Genomic DNA, 10,101 nt, shown 5'->3' on the forward strand with positions numbered 1-10,101 from the left:
ATGTTTCTTTACTTAAAATTCCCCAGTATCTTAACCTGAGATGGTCTCCTACTATGTTTTTGTGAAACTTTTTACCAGTTTTTGTAATTTCGCTATCAAGAACAGATCTGCAAAGTGAGACCATCGCAAACATTTGCACACATGTGCTTGCTCAGATGACAAATGAGCACGGACCGATGCTCTTATTAATGTTAATGAGCAAGAAGTGAGACAAGGAAGAACCGTGTAGGACTCTGCTCACTTGTTCAAGATGTATATACCCTACTTGCCTTGCTGATGGGTAACAGTTCTCAGATACCGGAAGAACGTTTCCTGAGTGTCCGTGTCATTCTCCATGCAACGGCTTTAAACACACACACTTAATTTTTTCTCTTTGTTTACTTGTTTTTATTTTTAAAAATCTTCTTTCTATACAATGTATTTCAGTCATATTCTTTCCCCGCTCCCGGCTTCTCTCAGGTCCTCTCACTTCCTACCCATCCAACTTCATGTTCTTTCTCTCTCTAAAAACAGAACAAAAGAAACAAAACACAAGACCCATACAAATCAAACCAACCAAACAAAATCCAATAAGAGAGAAACTACCAAAATAAAACAAAAATGCACAAAACCACATGGACCATGCTGTATTGAACAACCCCTCATGGGTAAGGCGGCCTCGCTGAGGTGTGGCTGGCATGCTCAGTGACACGCCCTTTGGAGAAAATAGATTTTCCTTTCCCAGCAGTTATCAACTGCAAGTAGCTTCTTGGCTGGGGGTGGGACAATCTGTCCTCTTCCCCTTCTCCTCGGGGATTGTTGTGTGGTTTGAGCTTGGGCAGGTCTTGTGTGTGCTGTTACAGTCTCTACAGTGAATTCATATGTAGATCAGTTCTGTCATGTCCGGAAAATACTGTTTCTTTGGTGTCATCCATCATCATCCATCACCTTTTCCTCTTCCGGTCATCTGCGTCATACCTGAGCCTTGAGGAGAAGGTATGATACAGACGACACTCTGCATAGGGCTAAGTGCTCCAGGTCTCTCACTCTCTGCCCCTTGTTTGTGGGACTCAGTTCCTGTCTACCACAAGCTTCTCTGATGATGTCTGGGTGAGGCACTGACCATGGGAATAGCAGCCTATCATCAGGGGTCTGTCATTGCTGTCTTCCTTTAGCATAATACAGTAGTAGGTTTTCCCCCTAGGCCTATGGCCCATCTAGTCTCAGGTTCTTGACCACTTAGCAATGTTAGGGAGGAGTTCACTGTTCTGTGATGTTCCTACTACACAGACAAAGGAGATGTCATTCCCAGCAGAGGCACAGCAAACAGTAAAGTGTACTAATATCCCTAAGAAGTGGTGAATTTTGAGTAGTTATCCAAATATTTGGATACTTCTATTTTGAGAATGCTTTTTTTTTTGAACAATAATTTAAAAGTGTGTATGTGTGTGTTACAATGCTATACTGATTGACAACATTGTATCTCCAGATTCTTGGAATGTGCTGGTGTTAGCCGAGATACTCATTTGCCTTGTACAGATCCCAGTGTCAAACATAAACACGTGAGATGACCGGAAAGAGCACGGGGTGCCTAAGGGTCTTTCCTGATGCTAATGCTTAGGAACTGGGGTAAAGGAAGCAGGGCCTTTTCTCTTGTGCTTCACTATTCTGTGTCCATCTCCAGCAGGCGCTGAGAACTTGTCCTTTTGTTTCTAGAGTTACAGTGACTGCGATGTGCAACATGGACTTCAGCAGATTTCCCCTGGACACACAGACCTGCTCCCTGGAAATTGAAAGCTGTGAGTAGGTGCAGCCTGGCACCAGCCCTTCTAACCACCTCTCAGTAGCAGGTGGAAGTTCTCCTAGGAACTCTGCTCTTCCTGCTGTTCACCTCCTGGGATCAGGCTCTCCCAGAGGCCCCAGGATAATCTCTTTTACCTAAAGGCTGCTGGTTGAAAATGCCAGTCACTGCTATAAAACACCTTCAAGTTTAGCATCTGTCTGGATACATGTGTACCAGAGCTGAGCCAGTTGACACAAGACGTCTACCACACAGTCAAGGCTTAGAGAGCACTTGGAAGAGCAGCTTACACATGCATAGATGCTACTGGCAGCTCCAAGAGGTTTTCACCTCAGTTGTGTCCAGCAGCACATGAACTTGTGCTGTCAGACTCAGTGGTCTCACCTAAACGGGGCATAGTGGACACTTGGCAGCCTCTGGGAGAGTGATGGCCACAGTCATTGCCACCTTATTTTGAGGAAATGGCCACACACGCTGCTCTGAGAGCAAGTCGTGGTCTGGGCCATTGGTTATGAATCATTACCTTTTGCAAGAGAAGAAAGAACTGCCCATAGGGCAAACTGATCTCTTGCCAGTATTTAACTATCTCTGCCCTACAAACAGCACCATCATTTTGGTGTATCCTGGTGATTGCAGCAGAATTGTGGGTGAGGATTTTTTGTAGGAATGGTCAGCCTTTAAGCATCAGAGCCTTGCTTTGATAATTCTTGAGAAACTGGGAAGACTTTGAATTGTCTTCCATATTATTTAGATTGCAGCTTACTATCTTACAACCAGCCAAGTAGTCTGTGTGGGGATGGAGGACACAGAGGTCACACAGCCCCACAGGCAGGCCTGGCTTGCCTGCCGCCCGGTGCCTGACACTGGATCTCTTCTTCCCAGACGCTTATACAGAAGACGACCTAATGCTGTACTGGAAAAAAGGCAATGACTCCTTAAAGACAGATGAGAGGATCTCCCTCTCTCAGTTCCTCATTCAAGAATTCCACACCACCACAAAACTAGCCTTCTACAGCAGTACAGGTGAGCTCGGAGCATGGGTTGAGTTTCAGGGAGGAGTCATCTTGGCTGGAGGGTTCAGGCTCTATTTAGGAAGTGTGTGATTTGGTTGTCACGTCAAGTGTTCAAAGGTTTGAAACAGAAGACCTAAAGCCTTTGAAACTGGACCTAAATGACATCTAGTAGGTGGTATGCATCAGGTAGGGGTGACTTGTTTCATTTGAGACAGGGTCTCACTTCACTATCCATACTGCCCTGAACTCGCTGTATACTATGTAGCCAAGCTGGGGAACTCATTATATTATATGCACTATGTAGCCAAGCTGGGGAATTCTTTATATTATATATACTATGTAGCCAAGCTGGAGAATTCATTATATGATATACTATGTAGCCAGGCTGGAGAACTTATTACATACTATGTAGCCAGTCTGGAGAACTCATTATACACTATGAGCTAGGCTGGCCTGAACTCATTATATACTATGTATCTAGTCTGGCCCTCTGGTTCTGTATCACCAGTTCTAGTGACTCCAAGGCCACTAGTTTTGTAGGCAATTTTTGATCCACCAATGTATCAGAGCCAACTGCCCAGACAAATATTGGTTAAGGCTCAAAGGAAAGCCATGTGAGTAGGTTTGTTTGAGATGACTGCCTTGCTAAGTTGGCCCTGCATTCTTGAAATGCTCACCAGAGCCTTTCCTCTCTAGCAACAAAGAAGTTCCTATTCAGACTGGTGTCCTCTGCTTATCATGTGGTCCTGGTTGTGGCTTTATGAGTCAAAGGTCTGTATAGGCCTTGTCACCTCCTGTTGCCTGAGATGATGCTCTGAGGTCTTCCCCAGCTGTTGACCTATGCCGGTAGACAGCTAAGGGTTTCCGTTCTCCATCCCTTAACTGTTTTGACCAGTCACCTTTCAGAAGGTTTTGCAGTTTCTCTTGCTGGACTTGCACCTTGTATGCACATGCTAGACTTTCTAATCTGTTAGCACTAATACTCCAGTTTAGTGTGGCAGTTCAGCTCACCCCTGTAACATCAGTCTTCAGAAAGTCCCTCCACAATCACTTGCTGATGCCAAAGGGCATGTCCCATGAGATGCACTGACTGAGGCTATACCAGGTCCTGAGTTATAGCTGCCAAGTCCCCATTTCTCCTCAATCCTGGGCATCCTCCTCCCACATGCTTGCTCCTTTTCATGGAGAACACAAAGGTAGAGTACAGCTGAACGGACCGCTGGTTGTCACTCTATGTCTAGATAAAATATACTGTGCTTATACCTCAAAACACATTTCTTCCCATTAGAAATCCACAAAAGGAGCCAGGCATGTCAGGAGTTCAAGGCCATTCTCAGCTGCATCGTGAGTTTGAGGCTGGTCAGAGCAACCTAAAACCCTTTCACAAAAACAAAAAATTAAAAAAGAAAAGAAACAAAGGGGGTGGGTTGTTAGTCAGTGCTTCTTGAGCTTCACTATGCACACAAACCACATGCAGCTGCTGTTCCAGACAGACTCTGCTCCAGTAGGTCTGGGCTATGGCTTAGGAGTCTGAAGAAAGGGAAGGGAGGGAAGAGGGAGAAAGGGGGGAGGGGATCAAGCTCTGGAACTTGTACATGCTATCAAGGACTCTACCCATGAGCTGTATTTGAACTTCTAAGAAACAACCTTGTAACCATGAGGTTGATGGGCCCCAGACCATATTTTGAGAAACAAGACTTTAAATGACTTTCTCAGGGGTTCCCTTTGTGTCGATGAAGGGGACCAAGATTTCTTGTAGTGGGTTCATACCACATGACACCACCACTGTGTGCTTCCTATTCCCCCTCTAGAGGTATGGTTCCAGTGTGTGTGTGTGTGTGTGTGTGTGTGTTAGGCAACACTTACAGTTCTCTAAATGAAACTTGTTTTCTGAAGGAGCCAAGCCGCTATGTTGCATGCTCTCTCTTCCCCCTGTGTCCCCAGGCTGGTACAACCGTCTGTATATCAACTTCACTCTGCGTCGTCACATCTTCTTCTTCTTGCTCCAAACTTACTTTCCTGCCACCCTCATGGTCATGCTGTCCTGGGTGTCTTTCTGGATCGACCGCAGAGCTGTGCCTGCTAGAGTCCCCTTAGGTAAAGCTCAAGTGTATATTGCAGGTGTTTGGAAGTACAGGTAATTCCCGCCATCCTCCTCCTCTTCACAGGATAACTTGGAAATGCTTCAAGGTACTGGTTCGAGTAGCATCCCACAATCTAAGTGCCACATGTAAATCTGTCCAGGCTTTCATGGTTGTCCATCCAAACAGCTCACCTGTAGTCCTCTAAGAGCCTTGTCCTGAGGGTTCCTAGTCTTTGGATAATTTCCATGCTGGTCTGTATAATGTATTCTGTAGCAGTGTTTCTCAAAGGGAGGCCCAAGGGACCTTTGCACTAGAATCTTTGAGGGGTGTTGTTAAAAATGAAAGCTGGGTAATACAGAATTCCTGGGTAAGGACCTGCACTGGGGGAAGGGGTTAAGATAAGGTTCCCCTGTTTATCCCTGGATGTTCTGGAACTCACTCTATGGACCAACTGGCTTCATACTCAGAGATCTGTCTGCCTCCACCTCCTGAGTGCTGGGATCAAAGGTGTGTGGGCTATGCTGCCCGGTCAGGACCTGATTTTCAATATGTCCCTCTCCCCATCCCAAGCACTGAGCTCACGTAGTCACAGGCATTACTACTGCTGAGACAGCTCAGGCTGCAAGGGACAGGGCAGCCTACCAGGCTTCAATGAAATGGTTTGGAGTTGGCCCTTAGGATAACCCTAATCCTCTGTGATTTAATGGTTTCCAAACAAATGTTCTGAGCTTAATTTAAAATCCTGGGCAATTTCCCAAAGGCAGATGCCCTGTTCTCTAGCAGTTGCTAGCCATCACACTCTAACAAGTATTGTTCTAAAATACATGTGTGCTTCCATATTAAAATCTGCCCCCTATAAATAAAATGATCCTGGTAGAACCGATGTCAAGAGACTCAACGTCCTTCTTCTGGACAGGCACACCTGTCCAGCATGGGGTGGCTATAGGCTGAAGGGACAGGCTCAGGATTATAGGAATTTTATGACACAAAGGACACTGTGTTAAAATAAACCCCATGCTTCACCACCTGGTTGGGTGTATCTATATCTCCTTTCTTGAAACAATGGAAAGAAGTATCTGTGTGCTAAAATGTCTGGAGCTTTCTGCAGAAAGGATGAGATGTGGTGCTGTATGTCAGGTGGACAGAGGAGGAAGTGGACATGAGGGGCAGAGAACCTGGGAGAGACTCGTGACAGCCAGCTCTAGAGAGACAGGAGGATGTTCACAAGAAGGGAACAGGTGCTAAATGTCTAGGCCAAGGGAGAACAAGAGACTGAGGCCGTGGAGGCCGAGGCCTACAGTGTCTGGTGAAGGCCAGCACAAGCTTATTTCTCACGGTTTATGGCAGGCATCACCACGGTGCTGACCATGTCCACCATCATCACGGGCGTGAACGCCTCCATGCCCCGAGTGTCCTACATCAAAGCCGTGGACATCTACCTCTGGGTCAGCTTTGTGTTCGTCTTCCTCTCCGTGCTGGAGTACGCAGCTGTCAACTACCTGACCACGGTGCAGGAGCGGAAGGAACGGAAGCTTCGGGAGAAGGTGACTTTACCATGACATGTGCCAGGCTAGCTTTGAGCCTGTGGGTAGGTCCAGCCCTTCCTGTAAAATGTGGCTGTGATACCCTCTCCTCAGCCTACTTCCAGCCATGGTCATGAGCAGATGGAATGATGTATGCTTTGGTATTTGACATTCACATCTTCTTTTTTTTCCTTTAAAAAACTTTTATGTGCATTGGTGTTTTGCCTGCCTGCATGTCTGTGTCAGAGTGTCGAGTCCCCTGCAACTGGCATTACAGACAGTTGTGAGCTGCCATGTGGGTGCTGGGAATTGAACCAGGGTCCTCTGGGAGAGCAATCATGCTCCTAACCTCTGAGCCATCTTACCAGCCATCTGGTAAGATCTTTCATTCAATGAAGAAATTCAATTCAACAACTATATCCCAGCAGCCACTAAACCAAATTAAGACATAGTTCATTTAATTGTGCGTCTGTTTAGAATGTATTGAAGTGCTTCTCAGCCTGTGGTTGCCATGGATTGCCTAAGACCATCGAAAAACACAGATATCTACATTACAATTCATAAAAGCAATGAAATTACAGTTATGAAGTAGAATGAAAATAATTTTATGGCTGGCGGTCACCACAACATAGGAAATTGAATTAAAGAGTCACAGTCTTAGGAAGGTTGACAATCGCTAGTTTAGGGAGAGAATCCCAGTTGGGGAATAAATGATGATTTAACATTATTATTAACAAATATGGAGGAAGTCTAAGAGACTCCTCTAGAGGCAACAGTAACCCGTGCTAGGAAGTTTCTCTTCATATCTCCCATCATTTCTTAAGCTATCTTCCCTTCCACCCTCCCTTTCTCCCAGCTTGCAACTCAGAGCCTGCCTTGGTGAAGGTTTGACTGCTGTGAACAGACACCATGACTTACAAGGATAACATTTAGTTGGCTTACAGGTTCAGAGGTTCAGTCCATTATCATCAAGGCAAAAGCATGGCAGCATCCAGGCAGGCATGGTGCAGGAGGAGCTGAGAGTTCTACATCTTCATCTGAAGGCCACTAGGCTTCCAGGCAGCTAGGACAAGGGTCTTAAAGCCCTCACCCAAAGTGACACACTTCTCCCAATAAGGCCACACCTACTCCAACAAGGTCACACCTCCAAATAGTGCCACTCCCTGGGCCAAGCATATTCAAACCACCACAGAGCCTCTCTCTTTCAGCAATGTCATCTACTATTCCCACCGTGCTGTCTTGCAATCCCCATCTTCATGACCAACACTGAATAACATCATCTGTTAAACATTCTATCAAGGGTTTGGTGCCTGCTGTGGTGTCAACAACCTGCAATCCAGCCACTAAGAGGCTCGTGGGTTACACTCTTCATGCGCAGGCCTTCTGCAGGCTTTGGAGCAACAGTCCTCAGTTCGCATACCCCTGTGTGTTTGCAGATCTCCTGTACCTGTGGGCTGCCCCAGCCTCGAGGGGTGATGCTGGACAGTAGCTACAGTGATGGAGAGGTGAACGACCTGGGCGGCTACATGCCTGAGAACGGAGAGAAACCTGACCGGATGATGGTGCAGCTGACCCTGGCCTCCGAGAGGGGCTCTCCGCAGAGGAAGAGCCAGAGAGGCAGCTATGTGAGCATGAGGATCAACACTCATGCCATTGATAAATACTCAAGGATCATTTTCCCAGCCGCTTACATTTTATTCAATCTGATATACTGGTCAATTTTCTCTTAGATGCCTGTAATTGTGTATGTCTCAGCATGTACTACAGAAGTTGCTGTGAAATGAAAATTAGGGTTTAAAGCCATCCTGGCACCTACCTGGGTTTTCACTGTCCCCTTTTCAACTATTCAAAGCTTCACTGACAAGACACCTCTGTTTGCACTTATTAAATATCAGTTCTCTACACAACATTATACTAGGTGTTGCAGGAAGTTGCCATGATAGACCTGACATTAGCTGCTCCCAGATCCAGGAAAAGCACAGAGGACATATGGACATGTTGCAATTCAGGAGCCCCCGACACTGTTCACATAGAGGGGTTTCTTCATCAGTGGACTGTGTTCTTTAGACTAGGTAGCTCTGGGAAGTACCTAAATAAAATGCGTTTGCATTGAGCCCACAGGCCCATAAACCCCTTCTGATAAAAGGCCAGGTTTCAGTGTCTCTGCACCTGCTCGCATCCCCGTACTTAATGAAAGGCAGTGGTGCTCATAGGATCTCCTTTTTTTTTTTTTACAAGCTGTGCATTTCTTTCCTTATAAGAAACACTCTTTAAATTGCTGAGATTTCCCAAGCAGAGAAAGTCTGGAGACATGGATACATGTATCATTTGTCTGTTTTGTGGAGGTGACAAAGCTGGAGAACCCTGTTCCTCCCCTGTCCTCTAGTCACTGTTGCCTGCCTCTCCACCGCGGAGCAGGTGCTTTCTTCAAAATAAAGTCTTTTCTCAGTAGCGTGATGTCATCACTGACTGAGGGGCTTGAAGAGGTATTGATTTCTTCTGCACACTCAGCATTTCGAGAAACCTTGAGGCTGTTTCTAACTCATGAGAATGAGAAGCAAACTGTTTCTTAAGAGAAAGTAACATTAAAAAGCAAAAGAAACAGACAGACATCTTCATTTCCATCCAGTGGGTGTCAGTGCTGTCTGGGAACTAGAGAGTAAATTATCTTCTAGACTGAGCAGCCCATAGACCTGATAAGGCGACCCAGTAGCAACTGATGTCAGCCATGGGTTATAATTTGGTGTATTGTTTTAAAATAGAAGCCTTCATATTATTTATCTAGAAGATATATAGCAACTCCAACCAAACCTGCCCAAACAGTATTTAACAGTATGACATTTTCTCTGGGCCACGTCTTTCCCCCAGAGAGACATCTCTTCAGTATCTACCACATTACCAGCAGCCACTAAGCCATCTTAACTAAGTCCTGGTCCATTTACTTGTGGCTGTGTTCAGACTTTAGTGAGAGAATCCCAGGAGAAACATAAATGATAATTTAACATTGCGGACCATATTTTGAATAAATAGGGAGGTAGTCAAAGAGACCTGTCCAGGGGCAACCATCCCCTGTGCTAAGAAACCTACCTTCATATATGTCCTTATATCCCTCATCATTTCAAAGTTAACTTGATGGATCAATACTAAATAATATCATATACATGGCTACTCTTTATTCTGATCGTAAAAAGAACTATTTGCAAATTCCTACTTAGAAGACAGTCTCTCATTTCCCCCCATAAAAAGGTCATTAAAAGCTTTTATCAAACTCAAGTAGTAGACTTAGAGGGATAAATTAAGTAATTAACATTGATTTTCAAAATGACTATTTGTTTTGCCAAGTATGGTTTTCCACACACTTGGGAAATAGAAGCGGGTGGGTCTGGAATTCAAAGCCAGTCTTAGCTTTATAGCAGATTGGAGGCAAGCCTGGGCTATGTGAGGTTTAAAAAGGTTGATTTTTCATTTTTATTTTATGAAACAATTACCATTAAAGTCAACATGTTTGCTACTGTCTTCTTCCTCAGCACTGGGGCCACTGAGCAGTCTAGGTTTCCAGAGCATGCGACTAAACCCCTATGCACTGTCTGGGATACTAGACCATCTGAGCCAGTGTGTGGAATGCTCTTCTAGCCTGATAACCTGCTATAGTGAAGACCACAGACTGGATGGCTTAATCCACAGAGATTTATTTTCTCACA

General features: G+C 45.3%; 1 protein-coding gene across 3 annotated transcripts in view; it reads left to right on the forward strand.

Moving 5' to 3' along the window:
• Gabrr1 (gamma-aminobutyric acid type A receptor rho1 subunit) overlaps window positions 1-8,851 on the forward strand; it is a 39,160-nt gene extending 30,309 nt beyond the window's left edge. For 2 of the 3 annotated variants that reach the window (XM_029476405.1, XM_029476406.1), the window contains exons 6-10: window positions 1,696-1,778; window positions 2,663-2,803; window positions 4,738-4,890; window positions 6,225-6,421; window positions 7,837-8,826. In XM_029476405.1, the coding sequence (XP_029332265.1) occupies window positions 1,696-1,778; window positions 2,663-2,803; window positions 4,738-4,890; window positions 6,225-6,421; window positions 7,837-8,130 (868 nt within the window). In that variant the 3' untranslated portion in view covers window positions 8,131-8,826. Of the gene's footprint in view, window positions 1-1,695; window positions 1,779-2,662; window positions 2,804-4,737; window positions 4,891-6,224; window positions 6,422-7,836 lie in introns of all 3 variants that reach the window. The other variant, XM_021160844.1, reaches the window with a different exon arrangement.
• The last annotated feature ends 1,250 nt before the right edge of the window (window positions 8,852-10,101 follow it).

This window comes from Mus caroli, chromosome 4 (assembly GCF_900094665.2).
Source record: "Mus caroli chromosome 4, CAROLI_EIJ_v1.1, whole genome shotgun sequence".
Lineage (NCBI taxonomy): Eukaryota > Metazoa > Chordata > Mammalia > Rodentia > Muridae > Mus > Mus caroli.